General features: G+C 44.3%; 1 protein-coding gene across 1 annotated transcript in view; it reads left to right on the forward strand.

Annotated features, from left to right (window-relative positions):
- Positions 1 to 10,919: 10,919 nt before the first annotated feature.
- Positions 10,920 to 18,686, forward strand: part of MGAM (maltase-glucoamylase) — an 86,812-nt gene continuing 79,045 nt past the window's right edge. The window contains exon 1 of the mRNA XM_044246742.1: positions 10,920 to 11,001. Within this exon, the coding sequence (XP_044102677.1) occupies positions 10,924 to 11,001 (78 nt within the window). The 5' untranslated portion in view covers positions 10,920 to 10,923. The remainder of the gene's footprint in view (positions 11,002 to 18,686) is intronic.

Genomic DNA, 18,686 nt, shown 5'->3' on the forward strand with positions numbered 1-18,686 from the left:
ACTCATTCTGTGGGGTGAACGATGGGGAAAAGGAAAGGAGAAGTTGAGTGGTTGGTTTGCAATCTGTCATATGGTAACATTTCCTCTAAGACGTGGAGCTTTCCACCTCTGCACCTCTGCTTGCTCAGCCTCCTGCCTCATTGGCCATTTTTGCTAATGTTTCACAGTCTTTCTTTGGGCAGTATGCCCAGGGAGCGAGTTCTCAGTTCCCTAAAGCACCTAGAGGAAGGGTGCTCTGCGTTGAGAGTCTCTGGAATCAGGAGCCTTTGGAACCAGGGTCTCTAGGGTTGAGGCCTGGCTCCGCCACTTCTCTGTGTGACCTTGGCAAATGATTGAATCTTCTATATTTATCTCATATGAAATGGAGATGACCATCAAAATAACTCCTACTTTGAAGGATTGGGAAGCTCACCCGAACTGACACATACAGCATGATCGGTGTTGTGCTTGGTGCATGACATCTGAATGTGAATTATAGGACCACTGCATCATCTTAGCACTCTCTCTTCTAGATATGTAGCCAATGGAAATGAAGCCAGTACCTCGAGGAGGTATCTGTGCTCCCATATCATGGCGGCATTATTCCCAATAGCTGAGATATGGAGACAACCCAAGCCTTTGTCACGGATGAATGGATAAAGAAATTGTGACATATAGATACAATGGAGTATCATTCAGCCTTAAAAAATGAGATCCTGCCATTTGCAACAATATGGATGAAACTGGAGGACATTATGTGAAGTGAAAGAAACCAGTCACAGCAAGAAAAATACTTCATGATCCCACTTATATACGGAATCTGGAAGAGTTGAATTCATGGAAGCTGAGAGTCGAACGGTGGTTATTAGGTGTGTGGTGGAGGGGGTGATGGGGAGGTGCTGGTCAGGGGGTAACTTACTCTCAGGAAGCGTGGAGGCTGAGGATGAGTCCCCATGTCTCCAGTGTCCCCGGATAATTGGACAAAGAAATGGGGCCCAACAAACTGGGAAAGTCCTATAATCATTGGCATTTTCCCAAATGTTCAAACCAGTTTAGGACCCAGAATCCTCCTATCATTACTCAATAGCCCCCACCAGAGGGCGCCAGATCACTGTGAGACCTGGAATTCCTGGTCCATTTACCCAGCAGGTTCAGCCCAGTCATTTACTTAATCTCAGGAAAATGTGGCCCCATATTCTACAGAATTGAAATTGTAGATTCCACTCACTACTTTAGAGTAGGATGAGTATCCCTTAAGCTCACAGTTGCCCTCTAAAGACCAGAATGCTACTTCCATTTCATTGACAGAGAGGAGTTTCAAGAAGGTGAGATAGTTCAGTATCTCTGCCAGAGGAACTGAAGGGCTAAGTGAGAAGTTGCGTTTCTAATTCAAATTCTAATTCTAATATTCTGACTTCATGTTTGATGTTCTTTCCTCTAAGTCTAGCTACGGATCTAGACTGGGGCGAAATGGATATCCTTATTTGGGCAAAAGGCCTGGTGACATTGTTTCCAACCTGATTCCTATTTGAATGGGTTTATTTTGGGGAATGGCAGTTGAGTCCTTGTGAACTACCTCAGGGTAGAGGTAGAGGTTGAGGGAGGGATGAACGATCATCCCATTCTCAGGAAAGGTAGAAAAGTTGGATCTGGTGGGTTCATATCTCAGGAAACCACTATTCTGGCAGGGAAAGAGGTGGAGGGATCTCTGTAGGCTTGGTTAAGAAGACTGAAAGAAAATGTCTATCTACCCAGGAGGTTAACATAGCGATTAGCACTGAATAAATATAAGTGAAATTCCTCAGAATTTGTTTGAGTAGATCTGGGTTGAGGCCTTCTTTGATTCCTTCCCATAGACTTCCCTCATCTTCTTTGCTACAAAATGGTGATTTTGTCCATAACACTATCGAGGCACTTACCATATCGATCAAAATACGTATTGGTTTACAAGTGCGTATCCCCACTTACACTGAGTTACTCAAAAGCAGCGATTATATATTATTCATTCTTTGCTCCTCATGGTATATGACATACTACTAGATTTTTGTTCATTTATTTAGTCATTCGCTTTAAATCCAAGGCAGTGATATGATCCCTTGGGCTTTCTTATGAATGAAGTACATAGGCCCCACTTGAATGTAGATGAATTCACATGTGTTTTCCGTGCTAAAGATTAAAGGCTGTAAGTATCTCATTACCCGCCGGGTAGCCATTTAGGAAAGCACACATCTTAAAGGTAGAAAGAATTAGGCAGTGAAATTTGACCTGGTAACAACTGGAGCCACCAGAGCATAGACAGGGTTCTGATAGATACGGTGTTTGTCATTAGATCTTGTTCTCGATCTGGTCCAATGGGCTTCTGTCTGAGTCCAAAGGATATATTAAGCAGCTTCTTTTGGCTGCAAGGAGTGAAGAGTTATTTGGGAGATCTCCAATAATGCAAGTTTATTATAAGTTAGACGAGATCAGGGAGATCAGTCTCAGCAGAGAACTTGTGGGAGATGCAAACTCTTGGGCCTCCCTTAGAACCATTGAACCAAAATCTTTGAAGGTGGAGCCCAGTGGTCTGTGTTTTGACAAAGCCATTCAAAATGCCAATGTACACTAACATTTAACCCCCGAGATAAAAGGGCATTAGGGATTTCCAGGATCCCAGCAGTAACAACACCTCAGTCCGGGGAATGAACTGAACTCGACTCAGAATCCACATCATCTTAGCAGGAAGACTTAATTGCCATTCACTTGATGGCTCATACATAGTGAGATTCAGACTGTCATTACAAGTATGGGGGCCCCTGGGTGGCTCAGTCAGTTGGGCGGCTGCCTTTGGCTCGGGTCATGATCCTGGTGTCCTGGGATCGAGTCCCACATTGGGCTCCCTGCACAGCAGAGAGCCCGCTTCTCCCTCTGCCTTTGCCTGCCACTCTGCCTGCCTGTGTGCTCTTTGACAAATAAGTAAAAATAAAATATTAAAAAAAAAAGAAGAAGTATTAAGGAGGGGATGTATGGCATGGATCACTGGCTGTTATACACAAACAATGAATCATGGAACACTACATCAAAAATTAATGATGTACTGTGTGGTGACTAACAGAACTTAATAAAAAAAAAATAAAATACACCCCCCCCGAAAAAAGAAGATAAGACTTGTTAATACTTTCAGATGGCACATAGCCAAGAGCTCCCAATCCCAGCTCTGCCAGTCACCCCTATTACATGAGAACAGCAGTAGAATGGGGGTGTAGGGTATATATTGGTTTATTAAAAGCTAGACCAGCACCTGAAGAGTCTGAGGGCAGAGCTTTGTATAGTACAAGTTGATTTGGAGCACACAGTTGACATAGGCAACGTCTGCATATCCAACTTACTGCTCTGCTCATGGTGGATATTGCTAATTACCTACACTCTTCATTACCAGCAGAACTCCTGTGATATTGGGTTGTCAATATTCCATCTAAAAGTAAACTGCATTCCTATCTTTCATATAGATAGGAGCAGCATTTGGAACACATGAAGACGTTATTAAGTAGACTATTTTAGAGATGCTTGTTACCTTTTATTCCTTCTGTGCTGGCAGGTTCATGTTACAGGTGGAGCTCTGAGCATGAGGGGAAAGCCAAGAGAATTGCAAAGGCCTCACCCTGAATTTTTTGAGTACTTAAAGCCACACCAGCAATTACTCTGCTCCAGGCTTCTCCTTCCGTGAGAACGGTCGTCTCCTTATGGTTTTAAGTCAAAAGGCGTGGGCCACCATTACTCTTGCCCACAAGAAGGGCCCTGGGAATCTATTTTGTCTAAGCACGGAAGTGGAACGGAGGCAAGGACCGCCTGGCCTCTGTCTAGGTGTGCTTGTCACAGAGAGGCAGAAAACAGGAAGTGCAAGAGAAGAGATCAAAGGAAGGGTGTCTCCACTTCCTGCGTTTTAAAGCCTATTTTGTCCACTCACGACTGTCAAAAGGATGTGGGAAGAGCGGTACTGGTATGGAGAGAGGAAGTTCAAGATTGTCTAACGACAGCTCTTATTTCTGATTCTCTCTCTGTACATTTTACTCTTTCTACTAACTGACCCTGCTGCAAATTCTCTCTGTGTCTCACACTCAGAGAATCTAAGTTGTCTTGTGAACACACAGCAAGCTACTTCGTGAGAGGCTGGTCGAAGTAAGGACTTGCTGTCTTGGGGTTAGGGGCTCATCCCTGGTGAAGGCATGGGATCCGGCGACTCAAGGATAAGATCACTTCCTTCAGCAGGGAGCTGTGGAAAGGGATTCCTTTAGAGGGATCTCTGGGCCCCTTCTTAGGCTTCATTTTGTCCACTAAAATGAATTAAGAAAGAGGAGGTTTTCAGTAAAAGCCGATAGAGCTGTAAGACATTAGATGAGAACCAGTCCTGTTCTGTTTCTCTGACACAATAAAGTAGGAGAACACTGGGCAGCCTTGGCACTGTGAGGATTCGTATCCAGCCGAGACAGGGAGATCCCGTGGACATGCTGATTCCCAGAGAGCGGAATGGAGAGGGAAGCACGTAGGGAGAGAGGCTGCGCCAGACAGAGGGCAGCGGTGAGAGAGAGAGTCTATGCATGGCTCTAAGGCATTGTCAGTGCCTTTCTTTTTTTTTTTTTTTTAATTTATTTTTTATTTTCAGCATAACAGTATTCATTATTTTTGCACCACACCCAATGCTCCATGCAATGCGTGCCCTCTCTGATACCCACCACCTGGTACCCCGACCTCCCACCCCCCGCCCCTTCAAAACCCTCAGATTGTTTTTCAGAGTCCGTAGTCTCTCATGGTTCACCTCCCCTTCCAATGTCCCCCAACTCCCTTCTCCTCCCGAACTCCCCGTGTCCTCCATGCTATTTGTTATGTTTTCTGTGGCATTCTTTTCACTTGTTTTTGCCCTGGGATGGGGGCCAAGGGGGAAGCACACTCACTAGCATCTCATCACAGGTGAAAATTTCTGTAAAACTTAGTATTTCATGTTGAAAAGTAGCGTGTACATTTGCACGCTATTACTTTATGCCGTCACATTTTTCATCATTCAAAATATTGATCCCAAGTACTCCTTCTCCAATGATCTTAGACCAAAATGGAATTTCCCAGAAAATGTGTGGTGTTCCTCTCAGCAGGTCACCACATAACCCTGGGTTATATATATCCCGATCTTAAAAGTACACTTCTCTGGGAATGCCAAACGATCCAGAGGGACTCTGTGGGGATTTGAAGGTCCCACGATTATTACAAGTGGTTGTAAAAACCAGCAAAACACAGCAGGAGGATATGTTCGAGGGGAGTGTCGAGAGATTTTTGGTGAAGATATTTACTTTGAACAAAGGGAGAAAACTAAGAGCCTGTGGTAGCAGAGACCGGTTGCCAGGCATGGACATGCACAGAAACTATCTGGAAGAAAGGATGATGGTGGCGGCCGCGGCCGCGCTGGTTAGTCGTAGAAGAGAAGAAAACCATGCACGGATTGCATGGTTTTACTTGACTTTATTTTCAGAAAAGACCACTTAGAGAAGATATTAAATCCTGGATGTCAGTCATTTACCATCGTGGCTCAAGATCAAAATAATATTCTGATGTGCACATCATCATCTTTAATTTATAGAAAAGGCAACTAAGTTGAGAAAGTTTAAATGACTGCCCAAGTCTGTAGCAAGTAAGCAGAAACTCTGATATTCAAGGACAGGCTAGTTGGATTCCAACCTCATGCTCTTTCTGTGACACCAGATGGGGGTCATTAAACCACCGTCTGAAGATTTCGCATGAAAACCCATCTCCAAGAGATGACTTTTCTTTTTTTTTCTTTAATTTTTTTATTTTTTATTTTTTCAGCATAACAGTGGTGGTAATAATAGGGAGAGTATCTTGGTGGAGGTGCCAGAGGATCAGATGACATTCAGTTGCACCTTGGTCTTCACAGAAAGAGGAAAAATACTGGCAGCGAGTCTCTGCTGTTCCTTCTTTGGATCTGAGCAGTCTCTCATTTCTGCTACTTCCTACGTGCCTTTTCCCTCCTCATTTCAGTAAACAAGTATGTTCAGCAAAACTTTAATTTTTCTCTCCCAGGAACATGACATGACCACACAGACATAGCGGCCAGTGCAATGTGATTCAGACTCGGTGTCTCAAATCCTAATCTCTGGGAGAGAGAATCAGAGGGAATGAGATTGGCTCAGTCGGCTGGGACCCGTCGGTCAGGGCTATGCCGGACTCCCTTATAGGAGTGGGCAGGGGTTCTCCAGGCACGGGCAGGAAAGCTGTGGGGGAGCCCATGGGACTCTCTAGTTCAGTCGTGGGCTGAAAGAGAAGGGGCTAGCTGTGAGGGGGGAGTGGCAGAGGTCGGTAACGGATGGGGTCTGGGAGTGTCCACTTCGGGAGATGTGGTAGAGAGTGAATTTGGAATTGGCTGACTGAATGAGTGACTATTTCGGCTGGAAGAGAAACTCTGTATTTACTGAATTATTTACCGACTTCAGACTCCGTGAACATCCAGAATGCTCTATTGAAATGTCTGTGAGCTCCAGGCTGCCACAATTCAAGGGACCTTTCGCAAGTCATCCTTCTTGGTTTGTTTCCTCATTTTTACATGGGGATAAAATACCTGCTTTATGACATGCAATTAAAGAAATAGCACAGGTTAAAGTGCTCTGGGAGCTACAAGGATGGTACAATTGATGCTTGAGGACTGACACGTGAACACTAGGTAATGTATTATTCTTGACAGCGCTCTCCCGGACTCACACCTGTGTGTGCACGTGTTTCTGTCTGCAGGGGTAAGAGGTAGGTAGGGACGCCAGCCGGGACCAGACTGCTGACTAATAGGTATTTCCCAAGGGAAGGAAATGCTGTAATGCTCAGTACGGGTTGCCCGTACTCCCCACCACCTTTCCTCTGAACCCTTCTGGGCAGAGAAATTACTCCTACCCCACACAACTCCTCTTTCTCCTTTCCAGGTAGCCTCTCCAAGAGCTTATACTTGGAACAAAAGAAGGAAAACCAGCTCAGCTGCAGTAAGAAGAAGGAGGTACAACTTAAAGTTTGTGGGTTGTGGTGAGCTCGAGAGGTGATTTGTGATAGGAAGCGTGGAGATGGCATGTCGCCTGTGAGTGTGAGTGCCTCAGAGTGCGTGTGCGCTTGTGTGCGTGCAGGGGAGGGGATCGTCTTGCAGAACAAAACTCTGGGCCAGGACTGGCTTTCCCCCACTGGTCTGGGGAACCAGTTTGGTGTGGCAGATGTGCACTGGTCTCTGTTGTCTGTCAGTGGTCCGTGGAGGAGAGAGCCCACTGCTTCCGCCCCCTGCCCCGTGAGGCTCCTCCTGGTGGTTGATGAACTGAAGGAAGAGTTCTATTAGGATTAGTAAAATCTTGCTGGATTTTACTTGACTTTATTTTCAGAAAAGACCACTTAGGGAGAGACTGGAAAACTGACCCTGGATGTCAGTCATGTATCATCGTGGCTCAAGCTCAAAATAATATTCTGATGTGCACATCATCATCTTTAATTTATAGAAAAGGCAACTAAGTTGAGAAAGTTTAAATGACTGCCCAAGTCTGTAGCAAGTAAGCAGAAACTCTGATATTCAAGGACAGGCTAGTTGGATTCCAACCTCATGCTCTTTCTGTGACACCAGATGGGGGTCATTAAACCACCGTTTGAAGATTTCGCATGAAAACACATCTCCAAGAGATGACTTTTCTTTTTTTTCTTTAATTTTTTTATTTTTAATTTTAATTTTAATTTTTTTTCAATTTATTTATTTTCAGAAAAGCAGTATTCATTATTTTTTCACCACACCCAGTGCTCCATGCAATCCGTGCCCTCTATAATACCCATCACCTGGTACCCCCACCCCCCCACCCCCCCCGCCCCTTCAAAACCCTCAGATTGTTTTTCAGAGTCCATAGTCTCTCATGATTCACCTCCCCTTCCAATTTCCCTCAACTCCCTTCTCCTCTCCATCTCCCCTTGTCCTTCATGCTATTTGTTATGCTCCACAAATAAGTGAAACCATATGATAATTGACTCTCGGCTTGACTTATTTCACTCTCCAACATTGTTTTCTACTGTTTCAGAGTAGTAAGCTACAGGGACACTGTCAGCGTTATCTTATCCACCCCTAGTCTACTGCCAGTAAAATGCAAGCAGGTGTGTATTTTCTGTTCTATAGAATTTTCTTCCCATCAGTGGAAATCTGACAATGCGTTTGGTGCTAGGAGGGTGGAGACACACACCGGTGCTCAGCCAACTCCTCTGAGCTCCTCACCTGGGTCTGGCTCTGCTGGAGCCTCTGAGGGAAGTCAGCCAGCAGGGACTCTGATGAGTGGCTAGCACTGCTCGGAACTCTTTGGGGTATATACATCTAGTGGAACCCTATCTTCTTGAAAGTATTGTTGCTTTAGTAGCTGAGAAAAGGGGAAGCATCCACATGAATCGAGTTAGAGAAATTTCATGGCGAAGTGAGTTTAAACTTGGCTTTGCAATGAAAGAGGTTCATGTAGGAAGACAGGGGACAGAGACATTTCTGGTGGAATCTGCACCAAATATGCAGAAACAGCAGTGGGCTAAGCTTTTTGGTGAATGATGAAAAAAAAAAAAATACTGGAATGGTAGGATCAAGAATGGTAAAGTGGCTTTAAGGAGAAAGAAGAGCTTGAGATTTATCCTGAAGAAGAGGCTGTGACTATTTGGGGGTCTAGAATGGAAGCCAGAATGAAGCGTTGTTTAGGGCAGGTCAGCAGATGTTCTCGTCAGTCCTGGCGAGATGACTCACTGCTCTCTTGATCTTTAGGGCATGACCCTGGAGATCTCAGGGTGGCCTTCAGTGTGCCACTCCAATGGACAGGCCACTTGTAGAGCGTCCAGAATTCCCTACTGAGAGGTACTTGCTCTGCATGGAGCTGTGGGGAGACCAAATATCCTGACGAAGGTAGTAGAGGGACAGATAAGCCAGCATTTTGAGTCCTGGGCAGAGAGCTCAGAAATGGATTTCACACTTATGACTGCTCTGGGCAGTTTCTTATCTGTGATGGTTCCCTGTTGGGAACAGGCTAGGGTGGGACTCCACGATGGGACTCCAGTGTGCTCTGCCAATAGTGTCCCTGGCTTTCCCACAACCGTCTTTCCCGTCTCTATCTTTTCACTGCCGTTTCTAAGACCGATCCCATTCTCTCTAACCTCTGAGGCTTGCGTAGGCTGATCCCTTGGCTCAAAATGTCTTTCCTTCTTCCCTGTTCACTCCCTTCTATCCATGCCTTCGGTTTCTTTCTTGTCCCTCCCGGTTGTGGTCTTTGCATTAGTCAGTGCCTTCTTGTCTTCTGTATGGCAGTCCTTGGACTTCTACCTTCTCTTGGCTGTAAGGTTATGGAAGCACTGCTCACGTTCATGTCCAAGTGCAGGTTTGACCACACTGACCAAGTTTGCATTCTGGTTTCACTCTTCCTAATTACAGAACTTCGCTCAGGCAAGTTGCTGTTTGTGTCTAGGGTTTCTAGTCTGTGAAACTGGAGTGGCAGCTGCCGCCTCACAGTGTAGTGATGAGAAGGAAATGGAATCATGCATGTGAGTCATTTAGCCTAATGCACAAGAACCATGCCATAAATGTTGCTGCTGTTGCTTTTCCAACAACGCTTGCTTATATCACACATATACGTACGTACTGAACTGACTTGTGTTTAGGAAGGGGTTAGTGTTATGTTTTCAGGGGTTGGAAACAAGGACGGGGGTCATGAAAGTCTAAGTAAGGGTTATGTGTAAGGAATAGGGAGGAGGAGGTGTCGTCATCACGTTACTGGATGAACAGTCTCCATGGCTCCCAAGTAGACACGAAAGACAGAAAGCCAGTGAACTTGCAGGGGACAATATATATGTATTTTTCTTTGCATAAATCCAGCTGAAATGTGGCCTGTCTTTTTTATTTGTTTATTTATTTAACAGACAGATCACAAATAGGCAGAGAGGCAGGCAGAGAGAGAGAGGAGGAAGCAGGCTCCCCGCTGAGCAGAGAGCCCGATGTGGGGCTCGATCCCAGCACCCTGGGATCATGACCTGAGCCGAAGGCAGAGGCTTCAACCCACTGAGCCACCCAGGTGCTCTGTGGCCTGTCTTTTAAGTATAAAGTGAGATCATAAACCTCAGGAGTGTTAGAAGTACCTATGAATTGGTTCCAAGAGAAGCCACAGTTAACATTTGTATCATATTTTGAAGAGAAACTCAAGATACTATTTCCATTTATTACTACTTTGAGATTGCAGTAACTGTTAGACCTATTGCTAGATCTGTTAGCTAATACATCACTAAAGAAAAACATGCATTACTATATTGCAATTAAAAATATTCTAGTAAATAATTCATTGGAATTAGTTTTCTCTGTATTCTTAAAATTTTTATTTAAATTCAATTAATTAACATGTAATGTATTATTAGTTTCAGAGCCTTTCGTATCCATAGTATTTTGTCTCATTCATTTAAAAATGTAATTCTAGGAGAGGTCCGTAGGAAGCGCGAGACTGCCAAAGGGTCTCCCCCGCCACACACAAAAATGCTTGGGGACAGCTCTCCTAGAGACAAAGAAAGAAGAAAACTGCTCTGAAAACATTTTCAGAATTATTTCCTTCAAACAGAAGCCAGCAGATTGTGTTATTGAATGTCAAACGGGACTCTGGGATGGTTCATTTTTTGCTCTTAATCACGTACATGTTGAGTCCGTCTGTGTTCCTTTGCTAGGCACCTGAGTGTGATCACTGCTGGAAGTGCATTCAGCACCTGGAGGGGTCAGTGGGGGTCAGGATGATCACCTCTTTCTCCAGGTTCTTAGGGATGTTCTCAGAAGAAAACCATGATTACTAATTAACTAGGAGATATGATCTGGAGGATGAAATCAGGGCAGTCATTAGCATTTGAAACCCATTAACCTTAACAGGGTGAGGGCTTGCCAGAGCTGTCATGGCGCTCTGTGGACTGTCCTTGCTTTGCTTCCTCGTCCCTCCAGTGAGAGCAGGAACAGCGGCAGGAAACGGTGAGGTATGTTTGTGAACCGTGTGTCCGTTTACGGCTGTGGATGTGTGTGTGCAAGGGTGTGTGGGCGGATGCCGATCTCCGTTGGGACATCCCTGTAATTGGTCAAATACAAAACAAAACAACAGCACACATAATGACACAAATACACACATCAAACAAGATTCAACTCGTGTGTGTGTGTGTGTGTGTGCGCGCGCGTGCGTGCACTCAAGGATGGGTCTGTAAGCCCTGCTGTAGCTAAACCTTTGTGTGTGTGTGTGTGTGTGTGTGTGTGTGAGGATGATGAAAGCGTTGATATCAGGGTAGCAATTCTTTGTGATCCAGAGGAGAGGTGGGAGGCACAAGGCAGAGTAGGGTTAGAATAGAACCCATGGGGAGTTCCCTCTGAAAGGACAAGGGATTGTGATAGCAGGATGGTAACTAGAACATCTATCATGATCAGGAAATTGAGAAATCTATTACTAGCCCCAAGAACTGGGTACCTTAGTGATCAAATAAAGAATTATTCTAGGAAAGAGTCTCAGGTGTGTGCACGTGTTGGGTGTTGGGGGCCGTGGGGGCATCGGAGAGCTTTCAGGTGGAGTCTGGGAAGAGGGAAAGGTGCAGGACCTGGACCGGGGGTCATGTGTGAAATAGCACAGAAGTGCCCAGGGGAAGGGAGGAGGCGGTGGCTTGTGGCTGGCCCCTCTTTGGTAAAACTTAAGGAAAGCTGGGTTCTCACTAGTTGCTAAAGTCTAGCTAGATACAAATGGGCATTTCCTGGCACTGAGGTGGGAAGGAAAAGTTTCTGTTGGGGAAAGAGAAGGAGGCCAAGATCAATGCTATGGTCTCACTAGAATAGGCTCAAGGGTCCAAATGGTGGCTTTCATGTTCTAAAGGGACCTCCTGCTCTCCAAGCTGGTTGTTGCTCTGATGTCATGTTGCGTAACAGTGAGTACCTGTGTGCTGGGCAGGCAGGGAGCGAGAGGGAAGGGGTCTTTGGTCTGTCGTGCTGGGCCAAAGTGGATTGGGGACCAAGTGAAGTGGAAGGACAGTCTCTCCTGCCGCTTCCAGTCGGCGACGAGAGAAGAATTAGGCACAAACAAGTCAGTTGTAAGAGATTGGGAGCAGGGGACAACACTGGAAAAGGACTGCTGCCAGGAGCAACTCCACAGTCTCACTTTTATTGGATAGAAAACAAGAGCCACCAGAAGGATTGGTGAAGGTCAAACGTTAGTCAGGTCTTGCAGGCAGACAAGGAGGAGGATCAAATTTATAGTTAAACACATTCAAAGGACTCCTCTAACTAACAACGGGCGCTTTTGGGAAGAGAAACAGCATAATAACAGATAAGGGAGGCAGGCGGTTTTCCTTCCACCCTGAGCTGACTTGGCGTTCCCGGGTGCTCGGTTTCCCGGGTGCTCGGTTTCCCGGGTGCTCGGTTTCCCGCCCTGAGCGAGCCGGCATCCCCACCTGCCCAGCTTCACGGTCGTACATCGTCCTTCTCCCCAAAGACCTGTTGCCAGCATATGTATTTCTTAAGGCCATATCTAAATGTGCTTGGTAACTAGTAAAATCCTCCAGGGGTTACAGTTGAAGTAACAAATTGTTCCGAGGGGCAGCAGCACTATCCTGTATTCCAGTTTTAAGATAGCTCATCAGGGTTTCACTCACACTTACACACAATGTCTGTGATTTTTTGTTGTGAGTCAATCCCTCACAAATGCGTTTCAGTGAGCTGATAAAGTTACTTGACAAACTGCTCCATGAGCATGGAATACTCCTGAGTAGATGGACTTAGAAGAAGAAATTTTCCCCTTTCAAGTTTTTGGGAGTTCGCTGCAGAAGGGGATGAGGAAGATAAGCCTTTGCTGAGGCTTATCAACAAAGTGATAAGGTGATGAGGAAGATAGCCCTGGTTTGGGGTCACAGTCGTCCATAGCGGTCTTCTAGAGATGATCCCCTTTGTGGTTCAGGGGAGGAAGCGAGGCCTGGAAGGGTTAGACAGGAGCTGGGAGACAATGAACTAACCCAAGAAGTTTGGCCCAGGATTTCTGAGGAGTAGCCATGACTTGCTGGGCTCCTTTTTGCAAGTTATTCCTCATCTCTGTGAAACTAACTCTTTCTTCTCACTAGGTCTCTTGCCTTGTGTTATCAAAGGATTTTTAGAAGAAAGTCTTAGATCTTCATACACAAGTCAGGCACTGATCATATGATCCTATGCAAATACATTGTATTTAGAAAATATGACAATTGGTTATCCAGTTTTTCCAGATTAATTCAGATAGCTATTTCAGTAGTTTGGGGTGCTACCTGATTTACCTATCTACTTTGCCTAAACAGTTGTAACAGTACCAGGAAAATGCCCTTTGGCAACTATTCATGTAACCATTTTAATGTATATGAATACTGTTGGAGTCAGCACAGTTTATGTACAGAAATGATTTGAACCTTCCAAGTGAGCTTTGCTCTGACCAGTCTAGTTGAAAGTGCTCTCCTCACCCCCACATGCCTCACCCCCTGACCCCATTTTATTTTTTTCCCATAGTACTTGTCACATATATGTACTTTTTTAAAATTTTTGTTTTGTTTTATTTTATTTATTTTGTTTATTGTGTCTTTTTTCTAATGACAAGAACATAAGTCCCATGAGGGCAAGAATTTTTATGTTTCGTTTGTTGTAGAACCAGCTCCTGGAAGAGCACTTGGCACATTGTGGGAGCTTAATTCATAATTTATTAGTAATAAATGATGAGTAATAAATAAACTGATTGCAGTTTATACAGTTTATTCATTACTCTGCCCAAAGACAGCGCTGATAACTGGATGATGAATAAACACGGAAAGTCTGCTTGGCAGCTCACTCCCCTTGGTCTCAGAGAATTTAACACAGTGCTGTGGCCCGTAAACTGAAAATGAGCTGACATCTACGGATGCCTATAGAAGTACTTTAGAATCCCCCAAGGGCGGTGGGGACTAAACTGTTGCTGAATATTTGTTTCCCCTTCTTTCCAGAAGCCTTCAAGCCCTATGGTTGTCTCTGGGACACAGGCATCTCCCATACATCCTACCTCATCTTCACTTAGCAGTTTTAATTATTCATAAGTAGAGAAGTTTCTACATCACAGTATGGAAACTGAGTTTGGATTCACAGTGCTCAGTTGGAAACTTGGCTCTGAGCTCTGGACCGTGGGCACCCCAGCTTCTATTGGGCCCACTTAACTGTTTGTGGAATGGGGGATAATAACAGTCCCTCCTCACAGGGTGGTTGTGAGGACTAATGGAAATAAAGCAGCTAAGTGCTTAGCTGAGTACACGCACGTTCTGAGTACTTAGTTAATGACCTAGATACTATCTGATAAAACCACAGTCAAGCTGGTGTGCAAAATGGGACATAATAACTTAGAATAGAGAGTCATGGTTGAAAGTTTTGGCTATCAAGTCCAAAGGCCAGGTGTTGAAATTGTGGCTTTGCTTCTTATCAGCTATGTGACACTAGGCAAGTTTTTTTGACCTTGCTGAAATTTTAATTTCCTCATCTGAAAGTGAGGTTGTAGCAGTAAGTAACATTGGGTTGTCATGAGGACTGTATGCAACAAATTATGTAACCTCTTAGCATATTCACTCATTCATCATTAAGTATTTTTAGTATTATTACCAGATTACATAATTTTTATCATACGAAATAGAATATTCAAAGGTTAATAATGGACTGCCAAGTAGCAGTTTGTTAAAAAAATTTTTTTAAAGATTTTATTTATTATTTGACAGAGAGAGATCACAAGTAGGCAGAGAGGCAGGCAGAGAAAGAGAGAAGGGGGTGGGGCACCTGGGTGGCTCAGTGGGTTAAAGCCTCTGCCTTCAGCTCAGGTCATGATCCCAGGGTCCTGGGATCGAGCCCCGCATCGGGCTCTCTGCTCAGCGGGGAGCCTGCTTCCTCCTCTCTCTCTGCCAGCCTGTCTGCCTACTTGTGATCTCTGTCTGTCAAATAAATGAATAAAATCTTTAAAAAAAAAAAAAAAGAGAGAAGGGGGTGGAGAAGCAGGCTCCCTTCTGAGCAGAGAGCCCCACGCAGGACTTGATCCCAGGACCCTGAGATCACGACCTGAGCCCAAGGCAGAGGCTTAACCCACTGAGCCACCTAGGCGCCCAAAAATGTTCTTTCTTTTAAAAGCAATTGAAATTGTTTGTATTTGCTTTTCGCCATCTTTCCTGATTTCGTCTTCCTAAGTTGCATTCTGAAATGAGACTGTAGGTTTCACCATCAAGATCCCTGTGATGAGAGGTTTTGTTTTTTGTTTTTTCTTAAGGGTTATGGAAATGTTTCTCTTCTATAGCTAGGAAATAATTATTATTTTTCCAGAGAGCAGGTAACTATATCTGAATAAATGAAATAAAAGACTTTGATAAGCGGCAAAAAATTTTTAAAAATGCAAATGACATTCAGAAGTCTAATTTACCCACATGTATGTATTATCTCTTAATGCATAACAGATTACCCTGACTATTCACAGCTTGAAACAACAGCTACTTTTTAGGTCACAGTTTTTATACATTAGAAATGCTGGAGCAGCTGAGCTAGGTGGTAGCATCAGGGTCTCTCCTGACCTCACAACCAAGATGTTGCCAGGGGCTGCAGTCATGTGAAGACTCGACTGGTGCTGGAGGACCCACTTCTGAGGTGGCGCCCTCACCTGGCTGTTGGCTAAAGGCCTAGTTACTCGCAGGTTGTTGGTCCTTTCCATAGGCCTGCTGGAGTATAGCTATGACATGGCAGCTGGCTTCTCCAAGAAGGGAACCAAGAAAAAGAGCAAGGAAGTGATCCAAGAGCAAAGAAAGGAAGAAGCTGTCCTGCCTTTTATAACCTCACTCTGGGGGTCATGCGCCAGCATATTCTATTGTTGGAAGTGAGTCCCCGAGTCCAGCCTACTCTCAAGAAGGGAGGGTTGGGGCACTTGGCTCCACCTCTGGTTGGGGGAGTATCAAAAGATCTGTGGACTTTTTTTGTAAACCACCACATCATAATTTTGAGTAATAATGAATTTTATTTTATTGCACATTTTACTTAGTCCTCTCTCTGGATATTTACACTATTCTCAGTGTTTTGCTGTTATGTACATTTCACATCGTACCACAATGAAAAACCTTTATCTCTACATCCATGTGCAAACATATTTGTGGGCTAAATCTCTATAAATGGAATTCCAGATTGAGAGCATACAAAGTTTTAATGGTTTTGGCCAACTCTTCATTAAGCATATGGTGTTTACATTTGACTGTGGGTACAAAGTGTGGGTACCTTTTATTTCATAGTCTCTCACACAGTGTGTTTTTATAAACATTGGAGAAATTTAAAACAAACAATCTCTTGTCTCATAATTACTAACAACAATGAAAGAGAAGGAAACATGACAACTTAGACATGACCACTCTGGAAACTCCTGTCCTTGCCAGTGAGCATGAGATCACTCTTTACCTCATTAGCTAACTTCATTCTATCAGGCATGGGAGGTTCTTAATCTTTATGGAATTTTAGATGTAAGATTAATATTATGGGATACTTTATCAAGCCTTTGGGAGTAAAGTATTAGGGACAGGACAGATTGGAGTTAGGTAAGGTATTTTAGAAAAACGAAGGGAGTTCCCCTTTCTCCACATCCTCTCCAATATTTATTTCCTGTCCTGTTAATTTTGGCTATTCTAAATGGTGTGGGGTTTTGGAGGGGAGGAGGGTGGGAGGATTGGTGAGCCTGGTGGTGGGTATTAAGGAGGGTGGGTATTGCATAGAGCACTGGGTATGGTGCATAAATAATGAATCTTGGAATACTGAAAAAATAAAATTAAGAAAAAAAGAACATATTAAAAAAAAAAACCAACAAGAGGATCGTTGTAGGGAGAGGTAGAGCCACATTTCCTTTCACAAAGTAAGAGAGTCTTATGTCAGGGCATCTGGGTGACTCAGTTGAGTGTCTGAGTATTTTTGTTTTCTTTTAAGATTTTATTGATTTTATTTATTTGACAGAAAGGTAGAGAGAGTCAGAGAGCATAGGCAGAGGGAGAGGGATAAGCAGGCTCTGCACTGAGCAAGAAGCCTGATGTGGGGCTCCATCCCAGGCCCTTGGGATCATGACCTGAGTCAAAGGCAGATGCTTAACCATCTGAACCACCAAGGCTCCCTGAGCATCTGATGCTTGATTTCGGTTTAGGTCATGATCTCAGGGTCATGGGATGGAGCCCTGTGTCTGGGGTTCCTCACTCAACGTGGGGTCTGCCTGAGATTTTCTCTCTCCCTCTGTACCCCCCACCTTCTGCCCTCCCCCCAATACATACATCTTAAAAAAAAAAAAAGAAGGGTGTTATGTTGACAAAGAGCTATTTCTCATTAGTGTGTAGGAAGCAGATCCTCTTGTCATTTCATCTTTGGGTGAAGGACTGAGGAGAATATGGAGCTTGCATGAGGACACAATGATTGGGTGGAGAGCAAGGCTCCAAGGCTGTATCAAACAGTAAGTTCAAGATTCCCAAGCTGGGAGCTTTAAATTAGGGCCTGAGGGAAGATGGGTGGGGATGTGCCTTTTGAGTAAAGCTGGTGTGATTTACAAGGCAGTCTGGGAGAGGAGCAGTGGATGCTGGGGCAAAAAATGGGTCTTGGATGGGCAAGCTCCAGCTCTGGCTCCCACTGTTTCTTCCTGCCTTTCTGCACCTGCATCTCCGGTAATGCACGACTCACCCAACGTATGGCTGTAAAGCACTCAACAGACTGCAGGGTAGATCAGAAAATGTTCACAGGGGCAACACTCAGCAGATTGGAGGGTAGATCAGAAAAGGTTCAAAGGGGCAGCAGTCAGGAATATGCATCTGCCACCTCATGAAACATTGAACAGTGCCACAGTCTCTGAAAGTGGGTTGGATGTGGTTCTTAGGGACATGCTGCTTCTTACTCAGTACCCACGGCTAACTTTTTTAAGGCAAATGGTAACATGGCATGTAATGCTTTGTAATTTAAAATATTTTTATTTGAGGGGCGCCTGGTGGCTCAGTTGGTTGAGCGTCTGAGTCTTGATGTCAGCTCAGGTCATGATCTTGGGGTCCTGAGACTGAACCCCGTGTTGGTCTCTGCACTCAGCTGGAAGGTGGCTTCTCTCCCTTTTCCTTTCCCTCAGCCCCTCTAGCCACTTGCTTCTGCTCTGTCTCTCAAGTAAATAAATAAATCTTTTAAAAATTGTGTTTTTATTTGATTTTCACAATAAGAAGGTGATGATGGGTAATATAATAGATATTGTTAGTTTCATTTTTACAGATAAGAAAACCAAGACTCATGAGTATTAGGAAAATTCTTTTGGCTACCACAGCAAGAAATGATAGGGTAAGGAGTCAAGTGCAGGTCTTTTTAAAAAAATTTTTTTCCCCCTATTTAGCAAGCTCTCTGTTCTGAGAAGGAGAACTTGGGTGGGGGGTAAGGTGAAGCAGGAAATTACTAATGAAAATTTTAGCACAGTGATCATCCAGGGAGTAAAATATTATCAATCAGTAAGTATTGATTATGCAGATTCTACAAGTACATACTTCGGAAGGAAATAAAAAGGAAGAAGCAGGCCTAATTTTTATACACCGGGAGCTCACAGTTTGAGAGAGAAAAGGGGTTTTGCAAACTTATGGAAGTAGATACACTTTTTGGGAGAAAGCCTTAGGAAAAAACTTAACTTGAC

The sequence above is a fragment of the Neovison vison genome, chromosome 4 (assembly GCF_020171115.1).
Source record: "Neovison vison isolate M4711 chromosome 4, ASM_NN_V1, whole genome shotgun sequence".
NCBI classification, from domain to species: domain Eukaryota; kingdom Metazoa; phylum Chordata; class Mammalia; order Carnivora; family Mustelidae; genus Neogale; species Neogale vison.